This window comes from Heptranchias perlo, chromosome 11 (genome assembly GCF_035084215.1).
Source record: "Heptranchias perlo isolate sHepPer1 chromosome 11, sHepPer1.hap1, whole genome shotgun sequence".
Classification (NCBI taxonomy): domain Eukaryota; kingdom Metazoa; phylum Chordata; class Chondrichthyes; order Hexanchiformes; family Hexanchidae; genus Heptranchias; species Heptranchias perlo.
Genome location: NC_090335.1, coordinates 73,422,410 through 73,448,705, shown reverse-complemented (window position 1 = coordinate 73,448,705; position 26,296 = coordinate 73,422,410). Strand labels below are relative to the sequence as shown.

General features: G+C 50.0%; 1 protein-coding gene across 2 annotated transcripts in view; it reads right to left on the bottom strand.

Annotated features, from left to right (window-relative positions):
* LOC137327487 (neural cell adhesion molecule 2-like) overlaps window positions 1–26,296 on the bottom strand; it is a 1,142,796-nt gene that overhangs the window by 224,351 nt on the left and 892,149 nt on the right. For both annotated transcript variants that reach the window (XM_067993365.1, XM_067993366.1), the window contains exon 12: window positions 25,961–26,134. In XM_067993365.1, coding sequence (XP_067849466.1) covers window positions 25,961–26,134 — 174 coding nt within the window. The remainder of the gene's footprint in view (window positions 1–25,960; window positions 26,135–26,296) is intronic.

Below are 26,296 nucleotides of genomic sequence, written 5' to 3'. Positions count from 1 at the left end.
CAACTCTCACCATCCTCCACACCGTACATCAATCTCTCACCATCCCCCACACCGTACATCAATCTCCCACCATCCCCCACACCGTACATCAATCTCTCACCATCCTCCACACCGTACATCAATCTCTCACCATCCCCCACACCGTACATCAATCTCTCACCATCCCCCACACCGTACATCAATCTCTAACCATCCCCCACACCGTACATCAATCTCTCACCATGCCCCACATCGTACATCAATCTCTCACCATCCTCCACACCGTACATCAATCTCTCACCATCCCCCACATCGTACATCAATCTCTCACCATCCCCCACACCGTACATCAATCTCTCACCATCCCCCACATCGTACATCAATCTGTCACCATCATTCACACCGTACATCAATCTCTCACCATCCCCCACACCGTACATCAATCTGTCACCATCATTCACACCGTACATCAATCTCTCACCATCCCCCACATCGTACATCAATCTCTCACCATCCTCCACACCGTACATCAATCTCTCACCATCCCCCACACCGAACATCAATCTCTCACCATCCCCCACATCGTACATCAATCTCTCACCATCCCCCACACCGTACATCAATCTCTCACCATCCCCCACATCGTACATCAATCTGTCACCATCATTCACACCGTACATCAATCTCTCACCATCCCCCACACCGTACATCAATCTGTCACCATCATTCACACCGTACATCAATCTCTCACCATCCCCCACATCGTACATCAATCTCTCACCATCCTCCACACCGTACATCAATCTCTCACCATCCTCCACACCGTACATCAATCTCTCACCATCCCCCACACCGAACATCAATCTCTCACCATCCCCCACACCGAACATCAATCTCTCACCATCCCCCACACCGTACATCAATCTCTCACCATCCCCCACACCGAACATCAATCTCTCACCATCCCCCACACCGTACATCAATCTCTCACCATCATTCACACCGTACATCAATCTCTCACCATCTCCCACACCGTACATCAATCTCTCACCATCCCCCACACCGTAATCAATCTCTCACCATCCTCCACACCGAAATCAATCTCTCACCATCCTCCACACCGTACATCAATCTCTCACCATCCCCCACATCGTACATCAATCTCTCACCATCCTCCACACCGTACATCAATCTCTCACCATCCCCCACACCGAAATCAATCTCTCACCATCCTCCACACCGTAATCAATCTCTCACCATCCTCCACACCGAAATCAATCTCTCACCATCCTCCACACCGTACATCAATCTCTCACCATCCTCCACACCGAAATCAATCTCACACCATCCCCCACACCGTACATCAATCTCTCACCATCCTCCACACCGTAACATCAATCTCTCACCATCCCCCACACCGTACATCAATCTCTCACCATCCTCCACACCGTACATCAATCTCTCACCGTCCTCCACACCGTAACATCAATCTCTCACCATCCCCCACACCGTACATCAATCTCTCACCATCCTCCACACCGTACATCAATCTCCCACCATCCTCCACGCAGTACATCAATCTCTCACCATCCTCCACACCGTAACATCAATCTCCCACCATCCTCCACACCGTACATTAATCTCCCACCATCCTCCACACCGTAACATCAATCTCTCACCATCCTCCACATCATAACATCAATCTCTCACCATCCTCCACACCGTACATCAATCTCTTACCATCCTCCACACCGTAACATCAATCTCCCACCATCCTCCACACCGTACATTAATCTCCCACCATCCTCCACACCGTAACATCAATCTCTCACCATCCTCCACACCGTAACATCAATCTCTCACCATCCTCCACACCGTACATTAATCTCTCACCATCCCCCACACCGTACATTAATCTCTCACCATCCCCCACACCGTACATCAATCTCTCACCATCCTCCACACCGTAACATCAATCTCTCACCATCCTCCACACCGTACATTAATCTCTCACCATCCCCCACACCGTACATCAATCTCTCACCATCCTCCACACCGTACATCAATCTCTCACCATCCTCCACATCGGACATCAATCTCTCACCATCCTCCACACCGTAACATCAATCTCTCACCATCCTCCACACCGTACATTAATCTCTCACCATCCCCCACACCGTACATCAATCTCTCACCATCCTCCACATCGTACATCAATCTCCCATCATCCTCCACACCATACATCAAACTCTCACCATCCTCCACACCGTACATCAATCTCTCACCATCCCCCACACCGTACATTAATCTCTCACCATCCCCCACACCGTACATTAATCTCTCACCATCCCCCACACCGTACATCAATCTCTCACCATCCTCCACATCGTACATCAATCTCCCATCATCCTCCACACCATACATCAAACTCTCACCATCCTCCACACCGTACATTAATCTCTCACCATCCCCCACACCGTACAACAATCTCTCACCATCCCCCACACCGTACATCAATCTCTCACCATCCTCCACATCGTACATCAATCTCCCATCATCCCCCACACCGTACATCAATCTCTCACCATCCTCCACACCGTACATCAATCTCTCACCATCCTCCACACCGTACATTAATCTCCCACCATCCTCCACACCGTACATTAATCTCCCACCATCCTCCACACCGTAACATCAATCTCTCACCATCCTCCACACCGTACATCAATCTCTCACCATCCCCCACACCGTACATCAATCTCTCACCATCCTCCACACCGTAACATCAATCTCCCACCATCCCCCACACCGTACATCAATCTCTCACCATCCCCCACACCGTACATCAATCTCCCACCATCCCCCACACCGTACATCAATCTCTCACCATTCTCCACACCGTACATCAATCTCTCACCATCCTCCACACCGTACATCAATCTCTCACCATCCCCCACACCGTACATCAATCTCCCACCATCCCCCACACCGTACATCAATCTCTCACCATCCTCCACACCGTACATCAATCTCTCACCATCCCCCACACCGTACATCAATCTCTCACCATCCCCCACACCGTACATCAATCTCTAACCATCCCCCACACCGTACATCAATCTCTCACCATGCCCCACATCGTACATCAATCTCTCACCATCCTCCACACCGTACATCAATCTCTCACCATCCCCCACATCGTACATCAATCTCTCACCATCCCCCACACCGTACATCAATCTCTCACCATCCCCCACATCGTACATCAATCTGTCACCATCATTCACACCGTACATCAATCTCTCACCATCCCCCACACCGTACATCAATCTGTCACCATCATTCACACCGTACATCAATCTCTCACCATCCCCCACATCGTACATCAATCTCTCACCATCCTCCACACCGTACATCAATCTCTCACCATCCCCCACACCGAACATCAATCTCTCACCATCCTCCACATCGTACATCAATCTCTCACCATCCCCCACACCGAACATCAATCTCTCACCATCCCCCACACCGAACATCAATCTCTCACCATCCCCCACACCGTACATCAATCTCTCACCATCCCCCACACCGAACATCAATCTCTCACCATCCCCCACACCGTACATCAATCTCTCACCATCATTCACACCGTACATCAATCTCTCACCATCTCCCACACCGTACATCAATCTCTCACCATCCCCCACACCGTAATCAATCTCTCACCATCCTCCACACCGAAATCAATCTCTCACCATCCTCCACACCGTACATCAATCTCTCACCATCCCCCACATCGTACATCAATCTCTCACCATCCTCCACACCGTACATCAATCTCTCACCATCCCCCACACCGAAATCAATCTCTCACCATCCTCCACACCGTAATCAATCTCTCACCATCCTCCACACCGAAATCAATCTCTCACCATCCTCCACACCGTACATCAATCTCTCACCATCCTCCACACCGAAATCAATCTCACACCATCCCCCACACCGTACATCAATCTCTCACCATCCTCCACACCGTAACATCAATCTCTCACCATCCCCCACACCGTACATCAATCTCTCACCATCCTCCACACCGTACATCAATCTCTCACCGTCCTCCACACCGTAACATCAATCTCTCACCATCCCCCACACCGTACATCAATCTCTCACCATCCTCCACACCGTAACATCAATCTCTCACCATCCCCCACACCGTACATCAATCTCTCACCATCCTCCACACCGTACATCAATCTCTCACCATCCTCCACACCGTACATCAATCTCTCACCATCCCCCACACCGAAATCAATCTCACACCATCCCCCACACCGTACATCAATCTCTCACCATCCTCCACACCGTAACATCAATCTCTCACCATCCCCCACACCGTACATCAATCTCTCACCATCCTCCACACCGTACATCAATCTCTCACCATCCCCCACACCGTACATCAATCTCCCACCATCCTCCACACCGTACATCAATCTCTCACCATCCCCCACACCGTACATCAATCTCTCACCATCCCCCACACCGTACATCAATCTCTCACCATCCTCCACACCGTACATCAATCTCTCACCATCCTCCACACCGTACATCAATCTCTCACCATCCTCCATACCGTACATCAATCTCTCACCATCCTCCACACCGTAATCAATCTCTCACCATCCACCACACCGTCCATCAATCTCTCACCATCCTCCACACCGTAATCAATCTCTCACCATCCTCCACACCGTACATCAATCTCTCACCATCCTCCACACCGTACATCAATCTCTCACCATCCTCCACACCGTAATCAATCTCTCACCATCCTCCACACCGTAACATCAATCTCCCACCATCCTCCACACCGTACATCAATCTGTCACCATCCTCCACACCGTACATCAATCTCTCACCATTCCCCACACCGTACATCAATCTCTCACCATCCTCCACACCGTACATCAATCTCACACCATCCTCCACACCGTACATCAATCTCTCACCATCCCCCACACCGTACATCAATCTCTCACCATCCTCCACACCGTACATCAATCTCTCACCATCCCCCACACCGTACATCAATCTCTCACCATCCCCCACACCGTACATCAATCTCTCACCATCATCCACACCGTACATCAATCTCTCACGATCCTCCACATCGTACATCAATCTCTCACCATCCTCCACACCGTACAACAATCTCTCACCATCCTCCACACCGTACATCAATCTCTTACGATCCTCCACACCGTAACATCAATCTCCCACCATCCTCCACACCGTACATTAATCTCCCACCATCCTCCACACCGTAACATCAATCTCTCACCATCCACCACACCGTCCATCAATCTCTCACCATCCACCACACCGTCCATCAATCTCTCACCATCCTCCACACCGTACATGAATCTCTTACGATCCTCCACACCGTAACATCAATCTCCCACCATCCTCCACACCGTACATTAATCTCCCACCATCCTCCACACCGTACATCAATCTCTCACCATCCTCCACACCGTACATCAATCTCTCACCATCCTCCACACCGTAATCAATCTCTCACCATCCACCACACCGTCCATCAATCTCTCACCATCCTCCACACCGTACATCAATCTCTCACCATCCTCCACACCGTAACATCAATCTCCCACCATCTTCCACACCGTACATCAATCTGTCACCATCCTCCACACCGTAATCAATCTCTCACCATCCTCCACACCGTACATCGATCTCTCACCATCCTCCACACCGTACATCAATCTCTCACCATCCCCCACACCGTACATCAATCTCTCACCATCCTCCACACCGTACATCAATCTGTCACCATCCTCCACACCGTAACATCAATCTCTCACCATCCTCCACACCGTACATCGATCTCTCACCATCCTCCACACCGTACATCAATCTCTCACCATCCTCCACACCGTACATCAATCTCTCACCATCCTCCACACCGTACATCAATCTCTCACCATCCTCCACACCGTACATCAATCTCTCACCATCCCCCACACCGTACATCAATCTCTCACCATCCCCCACACCGTACATCAATCTCCCACCATCCTCCACACCGTATATGAATCTCTCACCATCCCCCACACCGTACATGAATCTCTCACCATCCTCCACACCGTAACATCAATCTCCCACCATCCTCCACACCGTAACATCAATCTCTCACCATCCTCCACACCGTACATCAATCTCTCACCATCCCCCACACCGTAATCAATCTCTCACCATCCTCCACACCGAAATCAATCTCTCACCATCCTCCACACCGAAATCAATCTCTCACCATCCTCCACACCGTAACATCAATCTCTCACCATCCTCCACACCGTACATCAATCTCTCACCATCCTCCACACTGTACATCAATCTCTCACCATCCTCCACACCGTACATCAATCTCTCAGCATCCTCCACACCGTACATCAATCTCTCACCAACCTCCACACCGTACATCAATCTCTCAGCATCCTCCACACCGTACATCAATCTCTCACCATCCTCCACACCGTAACATCAATCTCTCACCATCCTCCACACCGTACATCAATCTCTCACCATCCTCCACACTGTACATCAATCTCTCACCATCCTCCACACCGTACATCAATCTCTCACCATCCTCCACACCGTACATCAATCTCTCACCATCCTCCACACCGTACATCAATCTCTCACCATCATTCACACCGTACATCAATCTCACACCATCCTCCACACCGTACATCAATCTCTCACCATCCTCCACACCGTACATCAATCTCTCACCATCCTCCACACCGGACATCAATCTCTCACCATCCTCCACACCGTAACATCAATCTCTCACCATCCTCCACACCGTACATCAATCTCTTACCATCCTCCACACCGTACATCAATCTCTTACCATCCTCCACACCGTAACATCAATCTCTCACCATCCTCCACACCGTAACATCAATCTCTTACCATCCTCCACACCGTACATCAATCTCTCACCATCCTCCACACCGTACATCAATCTCTTACCATCCTCCACACCGTACATCAATCTCTTACCATCCTCCACACCGTAACATCAATCTCTCACCATCCTCCACACCGTACATCAATCTCTCACCATCCTCCACACCGTACATTAATCTCCCACCATCCTCCACACCGTACATCAATCTCTCACCATCCTCCACACCGTAACATCAATCTCCCACCATCCTCCACACCGTACATCAATCTGTCACCATCCTCCACACCGTAACATCAATCTCTCACCATCCTCCACATCGTACATCAATCTCACACCATCCTCCACACCGTACATCGATCTCTCACCATCCTCCACACCGTACATCAATCTCTCACCATCCTCCACACCGCACATTAATCTCCCACCATCCTCCACACCGTAACATCAATCTCTCACCATCCCCCACACCGTACATCAATCTCTCACCATCCTCCATACTGTACATCAATCTCTCAGCATCCTCCACACCGCACATCAATCTCTCACCATCCTCCACACCGCACATCAATCTCTCACCATCCTCCACACCGTACATCAATCTCTCACCATCATTCACACCGTACATCAATCTCACACCATCCTCCACACCGTACATCAATCTCTCACCATCCTCCACACCGGACATCAATCTCTCACCATCCTCCACACCGTACATCAATCTCTCACCATCCTCCACACCGTACATCAATCTCTCACCATCCTCCACACCGGACATCAATCTCTCACCATCCTCCACACCGTAACATCAATCTCTCACCATCCTCCACACCGTACGTCAATCTCTCACCATCCTCCACACCGTAACATCAATCTCTCACCATCCTCCACACCGGACATCAATCTCTCACCATCCTCCACACCGTAACATCAATCTCTCACCATCCTCCACACCGTACATCAATCTCTTACCATCCTCCACACCGTACATCAATCTCTCACCATCCTCCACACCGCAACATCAATCTCTCACCATCCTCCACACCGTAACATCAATCTCTTACCATCCTCCACACCGTACATCAATCTCTCACCATCCTCCACACCGTACATCAATCTCTTACCATCCTCCACACCGTACATCAATCTCTTACCATCCTCCACACCGTAACATCAATCTCTCACCATCCTCCACACCGTACATCAATCTCTCACCATCCTCCACACCGTAACATCAATCTCTCACCATCCTCCACACCGTACATCAATCTCTTACCATCCTCCACACCGTACATCAATCTCTTACCATCCTCCACACCGTAACATCAATCTCTCACCATCCTCCACACCGTACATCAATCTCTTACCATCCTCCACACCGTACATCAATCTCTCACCATCCTCCACACTGTCCATCAATCTCTCACCATCCTCCACATCGTTCATCAATCTCTCACCATCCTCCACACCGTAACATCAATCTCTCACCATCCTCCACACCGTACATTAATCTCCCACCATCCTCCACACCGTAACATCAGTCTCTCACCATCCTCCACACCGTACATTAATCTCCCACCATCCTCCACACCGTAACATCAATCTCTCACCATCCTCCACACCGTAACATCAATCTCTCACCATCCTCCACACCGTACATCAATCTCTCACCATCCTCCACACCGTACATCAATCTCTCACCATCCTCCACACCGTACATCAATCTCTCACCATCCTCCACACCGTAATTCAATCTCTCACCATCCTCCACACTGTACATTAATCTCCGACCATCCTCCACACCGTAACATCAATCTCTCACCATCCTCCACACCGTACATCAATCTCACACCATCCTCCACAGCGTAATTCAATCTCTCACCATCCTCCACACCGTAACATCAATCTCCCACCATCCTCCACACCGTAACATCAATCTCTCACCATCCTCCACACCGTAACATCAATCTCTCACCATCCCCCACACCGTACATCAATCTCTCACCATCCCCCACACCGTACATCGATCTCTCACCATCCTTCACACCGTACATCAATCTCACACCATCCTCCACAGCGTAATTCAATCTCTCACCATCCTCCACACCGTACATCAATCTCACACCATCCTCCACAGCGTAATTCAATCTCTCACCATCCTCCACACCGAACATCAATCTCTCACCATCATCCACACCGTACATCAATCTCACACCATCCTCCACAGCGTAATTCAATCTCTCACCATCCTCCACACCGTACATCAATCTCTCACCATCCCCCACACCATACATCAATCTCTCACCATCCTCCACACCGTACATCAATCTCTCACCATCCCCCACACCGTACATCAATCTCTCACCATCCCCCACACCGTACATCAATCTCTCACCATCCCCCACACCGTACATCAATCTCCCACCATCCTCCACACCGTACATCAATCTCTCACCATCCTCCACACCGTACATCAATCTCTCACCATCCTCCACACCGTACATCAATCTCTCACCATCCTCCACACCGAACATCAATCTCACACCATCCTCCACACCGTACATCAAACTCCCACCATCCTCCACACCGCACATCAAACTCCCACCATCCTCCACACCGTACATCAATCTCTCACCATCCTCCACACCGCACATCAAACTCCCACCATCCTCCACACCGCACATCAAACTCCCACCATCCTCTACACCGTAACATCAATCTCTCACCATCCTCCACACCGTACATCAATCTCTCACCATCCTCCACACCGAACATCAATCTCTCACCATCCTCCACACTGAACATCAATCTCTCACCATCCCCCACACCGAACATCAATCTCTCACCATCCCCCACACCGTACATCAAACTCCCACCATCCTCCACACCGTAACATCAATCTCCCACCATCCTCCACACTGTACATCAATCTCTCACCATCCCCCACACCGTACATCAATCTCTCACCATCCCCCACACCGTACATCAAACTCCCACCATCCTCCACACCGTAACATCAATCTCCCACCATCCTCCACACTGTACATTAATCTCCCACCATCCTCCACACCTTAAATCAATCTCCCACCATCCTCCACACCGTACATCAATCTCTCACCATCCCCCACACCGTACATCAATCTCACACCATCCCCCACACCATAATCAATCTCTCACCATCCTCCACACCGAAATCAATCTCTCACCATCCTCCACACCGTCCATCAATCTCTCACCATTCTCCACACCGAAATCAATCTCTCACCATCCTCCACACCGTACATCGATCTCTCACCATCCTCCACACCGAAATCAATCTCTCACCATCCTCCACACCGAAATCAATCTCTCACCATCCTCCACACCGTAACATCAATCTCTCACCATCCCCCACACCGTACATCAATCTCTCACCATCCTCCACACCGTAATCAATCTCTCACCATCATCCACACCGTACATCAATCTCTCACCATCCTCCACACCGAAATCAATCTCTCACCATCATCCACACCGTACATCAATCTCTCACCATCCTCCACACCGTAATCAATCTCTCACCATCCTCCACACCGTAATCAATCTCTCACCATCCTCCACACCGTACATCAATCTCTCACCATCCTCCACACCGAAATCAATCTCTCACCATCATCCACACCGTACATCAATCTCTCACCATCCCCCACACCGTACATCAATCTCTCACCATCCTCCACACCGTACATCAATCTCTCACCATCCTCCACACCGTACATCAATCTCTCACCATCCCCCACACCGTACATCAATCTCTCACCATCCCCCACACCGTACATCAATCTCTCACCATCCCCCACACCGTACAACAATCTCTCACCATCCCCCACACCGTACATCAATCTCTCACCATCCCCCACACCGTACATCAATCTCTCACCATCCTCCACACCGTACATCAATCTCTCACCATCCCCCACACCGTACATTAATCTCTCACCATCCCCCACATCGTACATCAATCTCTCACCATCCTCCACACCGTACATCAATCTCTCACCATCATCCACACCGTACATCAATCTCTCACCATCCCCCACACCGTACATCAATCTCTCACCATCCCCCACATCGTACATCAATCTCTCACCATCCTCCACACCGTACATCAATCTCTCACCATCATCCACACCGCACATCAATCTCTCACCATCCTCCACACCGTTAATCAATCTCTCACCATCCTCCACACCGTACATCAATCTCTCACCATCCTCCACACCGTACATCAATCTCTCACCATCATCCACACCGCACATCAATCTCTCACCATCCTCCACACCGAAATCAATCTCTCACCATCCTCCACACCGTACATCAATCTCTCACCATCCCCCACACCGTACATCAATCTCTCACCATCCCCCACACCGTACATCAATCTCTCACCATTCTCCACACCGTACATCAATCTCTCACCATCCTCCACACCGAAATCAATCTCTCACCATCATCCACACCGTACATCAATCTCTCACCATCCCCCACATCGTACATCAATCTCTCACCATCCTCCACACCGTACATCGATCTCTCACCATCCTCCACACCGTACATTAATCTCTCACCATCCTCCACACCGTAACATCAATCTCTCACCATCCTCCACATCGTACATCAATCTCTCACCATCCTCCACACCGTAACATCAATCTCTCACCATCCTCCACATCGTAACATCAATCTCTCACCATCCTCCACATCGTAACATCAATCTCTCACCATCCTCCACACCGTACATCAATCTCCCACCATCCTCCACACCGTACATCAATCTCTCACCATCCTCCACACCGTAACATCAATCTCTCACCATCCTCCACATCGTAACATCAATCTCTCACCATCCTCCACATCGTACATCAATCTCTCACCATCCTCCACACCGTAACATCAATCTCTCACCATCCTCCACATCGTAACATCAATCTCTCACCATCCTCCACATCGTAACATCAATCTCTCACCATCCTCCACACCGTACATCAATCTCCCACCATCCTCCACACCGTACATCAATCACTCACCATCCTCCACACCGTACATCGATCTCTCACCATCCTCCACACCTTACATCAATCTCTCACCATCCCCCACACCGTACATCAATCTCTCACCATCCCCCACACCGTACATCAATCTCCCATCATCCTCCACACCGTACATTAATCTCCCACCATCGTCCACATCTTACAACAATCTCCCACCATCCTCCACATCTTACAACAATCTCACACCATCCTCCACACAGTACATCAATCTCCCACCATCCTCCACACCGTACATCAATCTCTCACCATCCTCCACACCGTACATCAATCTCCCACCATCCTCCACACCGTACATCAATCTCCCACCATCCTCCACACCGTACATCAATCTCCCACCATCCCCCATACCGTACATCAATCTCTCACCATCCTCCACACCGTACATCAATCTCCCACCATCCTCCACACCGTACATCAATCTCCCACCATCCTCCACACCGTACATCAATCTCCCACCATCCTCCACACCGTACATCAATCTCTCACCATCCTCCACACCGTACATCAATCTCTCACCATCCCCCACACCGTACATCAATCTCCCATCATCCTCCACACCGTACATCAATCTCCCACCAGCCCCCACATCGTACATCAATCTCTCACCATCCCCCACACCGAACATCAATCTCTCACCATCCTCCACACCGTACATCAATCTCTCACCATCCCCCACACCGTACATCAATCTCTCACCATCCCCCACACCGTACATCAATCTCCCACCATCCTCCACACCGTACATCAATCTCTCACCATCCTCCACACCGTACATCAATCTCCCATCATCCTCCACACCGTACATCAATCTCCCACCATCCTCCACACCGTACATCAATCTCCCATCATCCTCCACACCGTACATTAATCTCCCACCATCCTCCACACCGTACATCAATCTCTCACCATCCTCCACATCGTACATCAATCTCTCACCATCCCCCACACCGTACATCAATCTCCCATCATCCTCCACACCGTACATTAATCTCCCACCATCCTCCACACCGTACATCAATCTCCCACCATCCTCCACACCGCACATCAATCTCCCACCATCCTCCACACCGCACATCAATCTCTCACCATCCTCCACATCGTACATCAATCTCACACCATCCTCCACACCGTACATCAATCTCTCACCATCCTCCACACCGTACATCAATCTCCCACCATCCTCCACACCGCACATCAATCTCTCACCATCCTCCACACCGTACATCAATCTCTCACCATCCCCCACACCGTACATCAATCTCCCACCATCCCCCACACCGTACATCAATCTCTCACCATCCTCCACATCGTTCATCAATCTTTCACCCTCCTCCACACCGCACATCAATCTCTCACCATCCTCCACACCGCACATCAATCTCTCACCATCCCCCACACCGTACATCAATCTCTCACCATCCTCCACATCGTTCATCAATCTTTCACCCTCCTCCACACCGCACATCAATCTCTCACCATCCTCCACACCGTACATCAATCTCTCACCATCCCCCACACCGTACATCAATCTTTCACCCTCCTCCACACCGCACATCAATCTCTCACCATCCCCCACACCGTACATCAATCTCTCACCATCCTCCACACCGGAATCAATCTCTCACCATCCTCCACACCGTACATCAATCTCTCACCATCCTCCACACCGTACATCAATCTCTCACCATCCCCCACACCGTACATCAATCTTTCACCCTCCTCCACACCGCACATCAATCTCTCACCATCCCCCACACCGTACATCAATCTCTCACCATCCTCTACACCGGAATCAATCTCTCACCATCCTCCACACCGTACATCAATCTTTCACCCTCCTCCACACCGTACATCAATCTTTCACCCTCCTCCACACCGCACATCAATCTCTCACCATCCTCCACACCGTACATCAATCTCTCACCATCCTCCACACCGTACATCAATCTCTCACCATCCTCCACACCGTACATCAATCTCTCACCATCCTCCACACCGTACATCAATCTCTCACCATCCTCCACACCGTACATCAATCTCACACCATCCTCCACACCGTACATCAATCTCTCACCATCCTCCACACCGTACATCAATCTCTCACCATCCTCCACACCGTACATCAATCTCACACCATCCTCCACACCGTACATCAATCTTTCACCCTCCTCCACACCGTACATCAATCTCTCACCATCCTCCACACCGTACATCAATCTCTCACCATCCTCCACACCGTACATCAATCTCTCACCATCCTCCACACCGCACATCAATCTCTCACCATCCTCCACACCGAACATCAATCTCTCACCATCCTCCACACCGTACATCAATCTCTCACCATCCTCCACACCGCACATCAATCTCTCACCATCCTCCACACCGCACATCAATCTCTCACCATCCTCCACACCGTACATCAATCTCTCACCATCCTCCACATCGTCCATCAATCTCTCACCATCCCCCACACCGTACATCAATCTCTCACCATCCTCCACACCGTACATCAATCTCTCACCATCCTCCACACCGTACATCAATCTCACACCATCCTCCACACCGTACATCAATCTCTCACCATCCTCCACACCGTACATCAATCTCTCACCATCCTCCACACCGTAACATCAATCTCTCACCATCCCCCACACCGTACATCAATCTCTCACCATCCTCCACACCGTACATCAATCTCTCACCATCCTCCACACCGTACCTCAATCTCTCACCATCCTCCACACCGTACATCAATCTCTCACCATCCTCCACACCGCACATCAATCTCTCACCATCCTCCACACCGTACATCAATCTCTCACCATCCTCCACATCGTCCATCAATCTCTCACCATCCCCCACACCGTACATCAATCTCTCACCATCCTCCACACCGTAACATCAATCTCTCACCATCCCCCACACCGTTCATCAATCTCTCACCATCCTCCACATCGTCCATCAATCTCTCACCATCCCCCACACCGTACATCAATCTCTCACCATCCTCCACACCGTACATCAATCTCTCACCATCCTCCACACCGTACATCAATCTCACACCATCCTCCACACCGGACATCAATCTTTCACCATCCTCCACACCGTACATCAATCTCTCACCATCCTCCACACCGTACATCAATCTCTCACCATCCCCCACACCGTACATCAATCTCTCACCATCCTCCACACCGTACATCAATCTCTCACCATCCTCTACACCGGAATCAATCTCTCACCATCCTCCACACCGTACATCAATCTTTCACCATCCTCCACACCGTACATCAATATCTTACCCTCCTCCACACCGTACATCAATCTCTCACCATCCTCCACACCGTACATCAATCTCTCACCATCCTCCACACCGTACATCAATCTCTCACCATCCTCCACACCGTACATCAATCTCTCACCATCCTCCACACCGTAACATCAATCTCTCACCATCCTCCACACCGCACATCAATCTTTCACCATCCTCCACACCGCACATCAATCTTTCACCATCCTCCACACCGCACATCAATCTTTCACCATCCTCCACACCGTACATCAATATCTTACCCTCCTCCACACCGTACATCAATCTCTCACCATCCTCCACACCGTACATCAATCTCTCACCATCCTCCACACCGTACATCAATCTCTCACCATCCTCCACACCGTACATCAATCTCTCACCATCCTCCACACCGTAACATCAATCTCTCACCATCCTCCACACCGCACATCAATCTTTCACCATCCTCCACACCGCACATCAATCTTTCACCATCCTCCACACCGCACATCAATCTCTCACCATCCCCCACACCGTACATCAATCTCTCACCATCCTCCACACCGTACATCAATCTCTCACCATCCTCCACACCGTACATCAATCTCACACCATCCTCCACACCGTACATCAATCTTTCACCATCCCCCACACCGGACATCAATCTCACACCATCCTCCACACCGTACATCAATCTCTCACCATCCTCCACACCGTACATCAATTTCTCACCATCCTCCACACCGCACATCAATCTCTCACCATCCTCTACACCGGAATCAATCTCTCACCATCCTCCACACCGCACATCAATCTCTCACCATCCTCTACACCGAAATCAATCTCTCACCATCCTCCACACCGTACATCAATCTCTCACCATCCTCCACACCGTACATCAATCTCTCACCATCCTCCACACCGTACATCAATCTCTCACCATCCCCCACACCGTACATCAATCTCTCACCATCCTCCACACCGTACATCAATCTCTCACCATCCCCCACACCGTACATCAATCTCTCACCATCCCCCACACCGTACATCAATCTCTCACCATCCCCCACACCGTATATCAATCTCTCACCATCCCCCACACCGTACATCAATCTCTCACCATCCTCCACACCGTACATCAATCTCTCACCATCCTCCACACCGTACATCAATCTCTCACCATCCTCCACACCGTACATCAATCTCTCACCATTCCCCACACCGTACATCAATCTCTCACCATCCTCTACACCGGAATCAATCTCTCACCATCCTCCACACCGCACATCAATCTCTCACCATCCTCTACACCGAAATCAATCTCTCACCATCCTCCACACCGCACATCAATCTCTCACCATCCTCTACACCGAAATCAATCTCTCACCATCCTCCACACCGCACATCAATCTCTCACCATCCTCTACACCGGAATCAATCTCTCACCATCCTCCACACCGCACATCAATCTCTCACCATCCTCTACACCGGAATCAATCTCTCACCATCCTCCACACCGCACATCAATCAATCACCATCCCCCACACCGTACATCAATCTCTCAACATCCTCCACACCGTACATCAATCTCTCACCATCCTCCACACCGCACATCAATCTTTCACCATCCTCCACACCGTACATCAATATCTTACCCTCCTCCACACCGTACATCAATCTCTCACCATCCTCCACATCGTTCATCAATCTCTCACCATCCCCCACACCGTACATCAATATCTTACCCTCCTCCACACCGTACATCAATCTCTCACCATCCTCCACACCGTACATCAATCTCTCACCATCCTCCACACCGTACATCAATCTCTCACCATCCCCCACACCGTACATCAATCTCTCACCATCCTCCACACCGTACATCAATCTCTCACCATCCTCCACACCGTACATCAATCTCTCACCATCCTCCACACCGCACATCAATCTCTCACCATCCTCCACACCGTACATCAATCTCTCACCATCCCCCACACCGTACATCAATCTCTCACCATCCTCCACACCGTACATCAATCTCTCACCATCCTCCACACTGCACATCAATCTCTCACCAACCTCCACACCGTACATCAATCTCTCACCATCCCCCACACCGTACATCAATCTCTCACCATCCTCCACACCGAACATCAATCTCTCACCATCCTCCACACCGTACATCAATCTCTCACCATCCTCTACACCGGAATCAATCTCTCACCATCCTCAACACCGCACATCAATCTCTCACCATCCTCTACACCGAAATCAATCTCTCACCATCCTCCACACCGCACATCAATCTCTCACCATCCTCCACACCGCACATCAATCTTTCACCATCCTCCACACCGTACATCAATCTCTCACCATCCTCCACACCGTACATCAATCTCTCACCATCCCCCACACCGTACATCAATATCTTACCCTCCTCCACACCGTACATCAATCTCTCACCATCCTCCACACCGTACATCAATCTCTCACCATCCTCCACACCGTACATCAATCTCTCACCATCCTCCACACCGTACATCAATCTCTCACCATCCTCCACACCGTACATCAATCTCTCACCATCCTCCACATCGTACATCAATCTCACACCATCCCCCACATCGTACATCAATCTCTCACCATCCTCCACATCGTACATCAATCTCTCACCATCCTCCACACCGTACATCAATCTCTCACCATCCCCCACACCGTACATCAATCTCACACCATCCCCCACATCGTACATCAATCTCTCACCATCCTCCACACCGTACATCAATCTCTCACCATCCCCCACACCGTACATCAATCTCTCACCATCCTCCACACCGTACATCAATCTCTCACCATCCCCCACACCGTACATCAATCTCTCACCATCCCCCACACCGTACATCAATCTCTCACCATCCCCCACACCGTACATCAATCTCTCACCATCCCCCACACCGTACATCAATCTCTCACCATCCTCCACACCGTACATCAATCTCTCACCATCCTCCACACCGTACATCAATCTCTCACCATCCTCCACACCGTACATCAATCTCTCACCATTCCCCACACCGTACATCAATCTCTCACCATCCTCTACACCGGAATCAATCTCTCACCATCCTCCACACCGCACATCAATCTCTCACCATCCTCTACACCGAAATCAATCTCTCACCATCCTCCACACCGCACATCAATCTCTCACCATCCTCTACACCGGAATCAATCTCTCACCATCCTCCACACCGCACATCAATCTCTCACCATCCTCTACACCGAAATCAATCTCTCACCATCCTCCACACCGCACATCAATCTCTCACCATCCTCTACACCGAAATCAATCTCTCACCATCCTCCACACCGCACATCAATCTCTCACCATCCTCAACACCGGAATCAATCTCTCACCATCCTCCACACCGCACATCAATCTCTCACCATCCTCTACACCGGAATCAATCTCTCACCATCCTCCACACCGCACATCAATCAATCACCATCCCCCACACCGTACATCAATCTCTCACCATCCTCCACACCGTACATCAATCTCTCACCATCCTCCACACCGCACATCAATCTTTCACCATCCTCCACACCGTACATCAATATCTTACCCTCCTCCACACCGTACATCAATCTCTCACCATCCTCCACATCGTTCATCAATCTCTCACCATCCCCCACACCGTACATCAATATCTTACCCTCCTCCACACCGTACATCAATCTCTCACCATCCTCCACACCGTACATCAATCTCTCACCATCCTCCACACCGTACATCAATCTCTCACCATCCCCCACACCGTACATCAATCTCTCACCATCCTCCACACCGTACATCAATCTCTCACCATCCTCCACACCGTACATCAATCTCTCACCATCCTCCACACCGCACATCAATCTCTCACCATCCTCCACACCGTACATCAATCTCTCACCATCCCCCACACCGTACATCAATCTCTCACCATCCTCCACACCGTACATCAATCTCTCACCATCCTCCACACCGCACATCAATCTCTCACCAACCTCCACACCGTACATCAATCTCTCACCATCCCCCACACCGTACATCAATCTCTCACCATCCTCCACACCGAACATCAATCTCTCACCATCCTCCACACCGTACATCAATCTCTCACCATCCTCTACACCGGAATCAATCTCTCACCATCCTCCACACCGCACATCAATCTCTCACCATCCTCTACACCGAAATCAATCTCTCACCATCCTCCACACCGCACATCAATCTCTCACCATCCTCCACACCGCACATCAATCTTTCACCATCCTCCACACCGTACATCAATCTCTCACCATCCTCCACACCGTACATCAATCTCTCACCATCCCCCACACCGTACATCAATATCTTACCCTCCTCCACACCGTACATCAATCTCTCACCATCCTCCACACCGTACATCAATCTCTCACCATCCTCCACACCGTACATCAATCTCTCACCATCCTCCACACCGTACATCAATCTCTCACCATCCCCCACACCGTACATCAATCTCTCACCATCCTCCACACCGTACATCAATCTCTCACCATCCTCCACACCGTACATCAATCTCTCACCATCCTCCACACCGTACATCAATCTCTCACCATCCCCCACACCGTACATCAATCTCTCACCATCCTCCACACCGTACATCAATCTCTCACCATCCTCCACACCGTACATCAATCTCTCACCATCCTCCACACCGTACATCAATCTCTCACCATCCTCCACACCGTACATCAATCTCACACCATCCCCCACATTGTTCATCAATCTCTCACCATCCTCCACACCGTACATCAATCTCTCACCATCCTCCACACCGTACATCAATCTCTCACCATCCTCCACACCGTACATCAATCTCTCACCATCCCCCACACCGTACATCAATCTCTCACCATCCTCCACACCGTACATCAATCTCTCACCATCCTCCACACCGCACATCAATCTCTCACCATCCTCCACATCGTTCATCAATCTCTCACCATCCCCCACACCGTACATCAATCTCTCACCATCCTCCACACCGTACATCAATCTCTCACCATCCCCCACACCGTACATCAATCTCTCACCATCCTCTACACCGAAATCAATCTCTCACCATCCTCCACACCGCACATCAATCTCTCACCATCCTCTACACCGGAATCAATCTCTCACCATCCTCCACACCGCACATCAATCTCTCACCATCCTCTACACCGAAATCAATCTCTCACCATCCTCCACATCGTTCATCAATCTCTCACCATCCCCCACACCGTACATCAATCTCTCACCATCCTCCACACCGTACATCAATCTCTCACCATCCTCCACACCGCACATCAATCTTTCACCATCCTCCACACCGTACATCAATATCTTACCCTCCTCCACACCGTACATCAATCTCTCACCATCCTCCACACCGCACATCAATCTTTCACCATCCTCCACACCGTACATCAATCTCTCACCATCCTCCACACCGTACATCAATCTCTCACCATCCTCCACACCGTACATCAATCTCTCACCATCCTCCACATCGTACATCAATATCTTACCCTCCTCCACACCGTACATCAATCTCTCACCATCCTCCACACCGCACATCAATCTTTCACCATCCTCCACACCGTACATCAATCTCTCACCCTCCTCCACACCGTACATCAATCTCTCACCATCCTCCACACCGCACATCAATCTTTCACCATCCTCCACACCGTACATCAATCTCTCACCATCCTCCACACCGTACATCAATCTCTCACCATCCTCCACACCGTACATCAATCTCTCACCATCCTCCACACCGTACATCAATCTCTCACCATCCCCCACACCGTACATCAATCTTTCACCATCCTCCACACCGTACATCAATATCTTACCCTCCTCCACACCGTACATCAATCTCTCACCATCCTCCACACCGCACATCAATCTTTCACCATCCTCCACACCGTACATCAATCTCTCACCATCCCCCACACCGTACATCAATCTCTCACCATCCTCCACACCGTACATCAATCTCTCACCATCCTCCACACCGTACATCAATCTTTCACCATCCTCCACACCGTACATCAATATCTTACCCTCCTCCACACCGTACATCAATCTCTCACCATCCCCCACACCGTACATCAATCTCTCACCATCCTCCACACCGCACATCAATCTTTCACCATCCTCCACACCGTACATCAATCTCTCACCATCCTCCACACCGTACATCAATCTCTCACCATCCTCCACACCGTACATCAATCTCTCACCATCCTCCACACCGTACATCAATCTCTCACCATCCCCCACACCGTACATCAATCTCTCACCATCCTCCACACCGTACATCAATCTCTCACCATCCTCCACACCGGACATCAATCTCACACCATCCTCCACACCGTACATCAATCTCTCACCATCCTCCACACCGTACATCAATCTCTCACCATCCTCCACACCGTACATCAATCTCTCACCATCCTCCACACCGTACATCAATCTCTCACCATCCTCCACACCGTACATCAATCTCTCACCATCCTCCACACCGTACATCAATCTCTCACCATCCTCCACACCGTACATCAATCTTTCACCATCCTCCACACCGTACATCAATATCTTACCCTCCTCCACACCGTACATCAATCTCTCACCATCCTCCACACCGTACATCAATCTTTCACCATCCTCCACACCGTACATCAATATCTTACCCTCCTCCACACCGTACATCAATCTCTCACCATCCTCCACACCGCACATCAATCTTTCACCATCCTCCACACCGTACATCAATCTCTCACCATCCTCCACACCGTACATCAATCTCTCACCATCCTCCACATCGTACATCAATCTCTCACCATCCTCCACACCGTACATCAATCTCTCACCATCCCCCACACCGTACATCAATATCTTACCCTCCTCCACACCGTACATCAATCTCTCACCATCCTCCACACCGCACATCAATCTTTCACCATCCCCCACACCGTACATCAATATCTCACCATCCTCCACACAGTACATCAATCTCTCACCCTCCTCCACACCGTACATCAATCTCTCACCATCCCCCACACCGTACATCAATCTCTCACCATCCCCCACACCGTACATCAATCTCTCACCATCCTCCACAACGTACATCAATCTCTCACCATCCTCCACAACGTACATCAATCTCTCACCATCCTCCACACCGTACATCAATCTCTCACCATCATTCACACCGCACATCAATCTCTCACCATCCCCCACACCGTACATCAATCTCTCACCATCCTCCACACCGTACATCAATCTCACACCATCCCCCACATCGTACATCAATCTCTCACCATCCTCCACACCGTACATCAATCTCTCACCATCCTCCACATCGTACATCAATCTCACACCATCCTCCACACCGTACATCAATCTCTCACCATCCTCCACATCGTACATCAATCTCACACCATCCCCCACATCGTACATCAATCTCTCACCATCCTCCACATCGTACATCAATCTCACACCATCCTCCACACCGTACATCAATCTCTCACCATCCTCCACACCGTACATCAATTTCACACCATCCCCCACATCGTACATCAATCTCTCACCATCCTCCACACCGTACATCAATCTCTCACCATCCTCCACATCGTACATCAATCTCACACCATCCTCCACACCGTACATCAATCTCTCACCATCCTCCACACCGTACATCAATCTCACACCATCCTCCACACCGTACATCAATCTCAGACCATCCTCCACACCGTACATCAATCTCTCACCATCCTCCACACCGTACATCAATCTCTCACCATCCTCCACATCGTACATCAATCTCTCACCATCCTCCACACCGTACATCAATCTCTCACCATCCTCCACATCGTACATCAATCTCTCACCATCCTCCACATCGTACATCAATCTCACACCATCCTCCACACCGTACATCAATCTCTCACCATCCTCCACATCGTACATCAATCTCACACCATCCCCCACATCGTACATCAATCTCTCACCATCCTCCACATCGTACATCAATCTCTCACCATCCTCCACACCGAAATCAATCTCACACCATCCCCCACACCGTACATCAATCTCACACCATCCCCCACATCGTACATCAATCTCACACCATCCCCCACATCGTACATCAATCTCTCACCATCCTCCACACCGTACATCAATCTCACACCATCCCCCACATCGTACATCAATCTCTCACCATCCTCCACACCGAAATCAATCTCACACCATCCTCCACACCGTACATCAATCTCTCACCATCCTCCACACCGTACATCAATCTCTCACCATCCTCCACACCGTACATCAATCTCTCACCATCCTCCACACCGAAATCAATCTCACACCATCCTCCACACCGTACATCAATCTCTCACCATCCTCCACACCGTACATCAATCTCTCACCATCCTCCACATCGTACATCAACATCTCACCATCCTCCACATCGTACATCAATCTCTCACCATCCTCCACATCGTACATCAATCTCTCACCATCCTCCACACCGTACATCAATCTCTCACCATCCTGCACACCGAAATCAATCTCTCACCATCCTCCACATCGTACATCAATGTCACACCATCCTCCACACCGTACATCGATCTCTCACCATCCCCCACACCGTACATCAATCTCTCACCATCCCCCACACCGTACATCAATCTCTCACCATCCTCCACACCGTACATCAATCTCTCACCATCCTGCACACCGAAATCAATCTCTCACCATCCTCCACATCGTACATCAATCTCTCACCATCCTCCACACCGTACATCAATCTCTCTACATCCCCCACACCGTACATCAATCTCTCACCATCCTCCACAACGTACATCAATCTCTCACCATCCTCCACACCGTACATCAATCTCTCACCATCCTCCACACCGCACATCAATCTCACACCATCCTGCACACCGAAATCAATCTCTCACCATCCTCCACATCGTACATCAATATCTTACCCTCCTCCACACCGTACATCAATCTCTCACCATCCTCTACATCGTACATCAATGTCACACCATCCCCCACACCGTACATCAATCTCTCACCATCCTCCACACCGTACATCAATCTCTCACCATCCCCCACACCGTACATCAATCTCTCACCATCCTCCACACCGTACATCAATCTCTCACCATCCTCCACACCGTACATCAATCTCTCACCATTCTCCACACCGTACATCAATCTCACACCATCCTCCACATCGTACATCAATCTCACACCATCCCCCACATCGTACATCAATCTCACACCATCCCCCACATCGTACATCAATCTCACACCATCCCCCACATCGTTCATCAATCTCTCACCATCCTCCACATCGTACATCAATCTCTCACCATCCTCCACACCGTACATCAATCTCTCACCATTCCCCACATCGTACATCAATCTCTCACCATCCTCCACACCGTACATCAATCTCTCACCATCCCCCACACCGTACATCAATCTCACACCATCATTCACACCGTCCATCAATCTCTCACCATCCTCCATATCGTACATCAATCTCTCACCATCCCCCACACCGTACATCAATCTCTCACCATCCTCCACATCGTACATCAATCTCTCACCATCCTCCACACCGTACATCAATCTCTCACCATCATTCACATCGTACATCAATCTCACACCATCCCCCACATCTTACATCAATCTCACACCATCCCCCACATCGTACATCAATCTCACACCATCCCCCACATCGTACATCAATCTCACACCATCCCCCACATCGTACATCAATCTCTCACCATCCCCCACACCCTACATCAATCTCTCACCATCCCCCACATCGTTCATCAATCTCTCACCATCCCCCACATCGTACATCAATCTCTCACCATCCTCCTCACCTTCCATCAATCTCTCACCATCCTCCACACCGTACATCAATCTCTCACCATCCCCCACATCGTACATCAATCTCTCACCATCCTCCTCACCTTCCATCAATCTCTCACCATCCCCCACATCGTACATCAATCTCTCACCATCCCCCACACCGTACATCAATCTCTCACCATCCCCCACACCGTACATCAATCTCTCACCATCCTCCACACCGTACATCAATCTCTCACCATCCTCCACACCGTACATCAATCTCTCACCATCCTCCACACCGTACATCAATCTCTCACCATCCCCCACACCGTACATCAATCTCTCACCATCCTCCACACCGCACATCAATCTCTCACCATCCTCCACACCGTACATCAATCTCTCACCATCCTCCTCACCTTCCATCAATCTCTCACCATCCTCCTCACCTTCCATCAATCTCTCACCATCCTCCACACCGTACATCAATCTCTCACCATCCTCCTCACCTTCCATCAATCTCTCACCATCCTCCACACCGTACATCAATCCCTCACCATCCTCCTCACCTTCCATCAGTCTCTCACCATCCTCCACTCCGTACTTTAGTCTCACACCTTCCTCATTCTACTTCTGTCACTTACTTTGACTTCCATTTGAAGTCATGGTTTTCCAATCTTCTGAATCCACCTCTTTGACCTCCACTTGGTAATGATGAATGGGAACCCCTCCGTGAGAATCAGGTTTGGTGAAGGAGATTCTGGCGATAGTCTGGGACACAGCGAGGACTCTCAAACCATATGGACGGGAGGGGACGGCTGCAAAGAAAGCAAGCACACAATAACCGGACAGCAACAATGATAAGAAATCTCCTCAGAATGAAGAAAATCAACAGCTAATTTTTTTTTCAGTCTCTGCAAATTTTACAGCAACTTCCAGCAATGTTATTTTTGTTCACTGCGTTGGGGAATTTCTTTTCT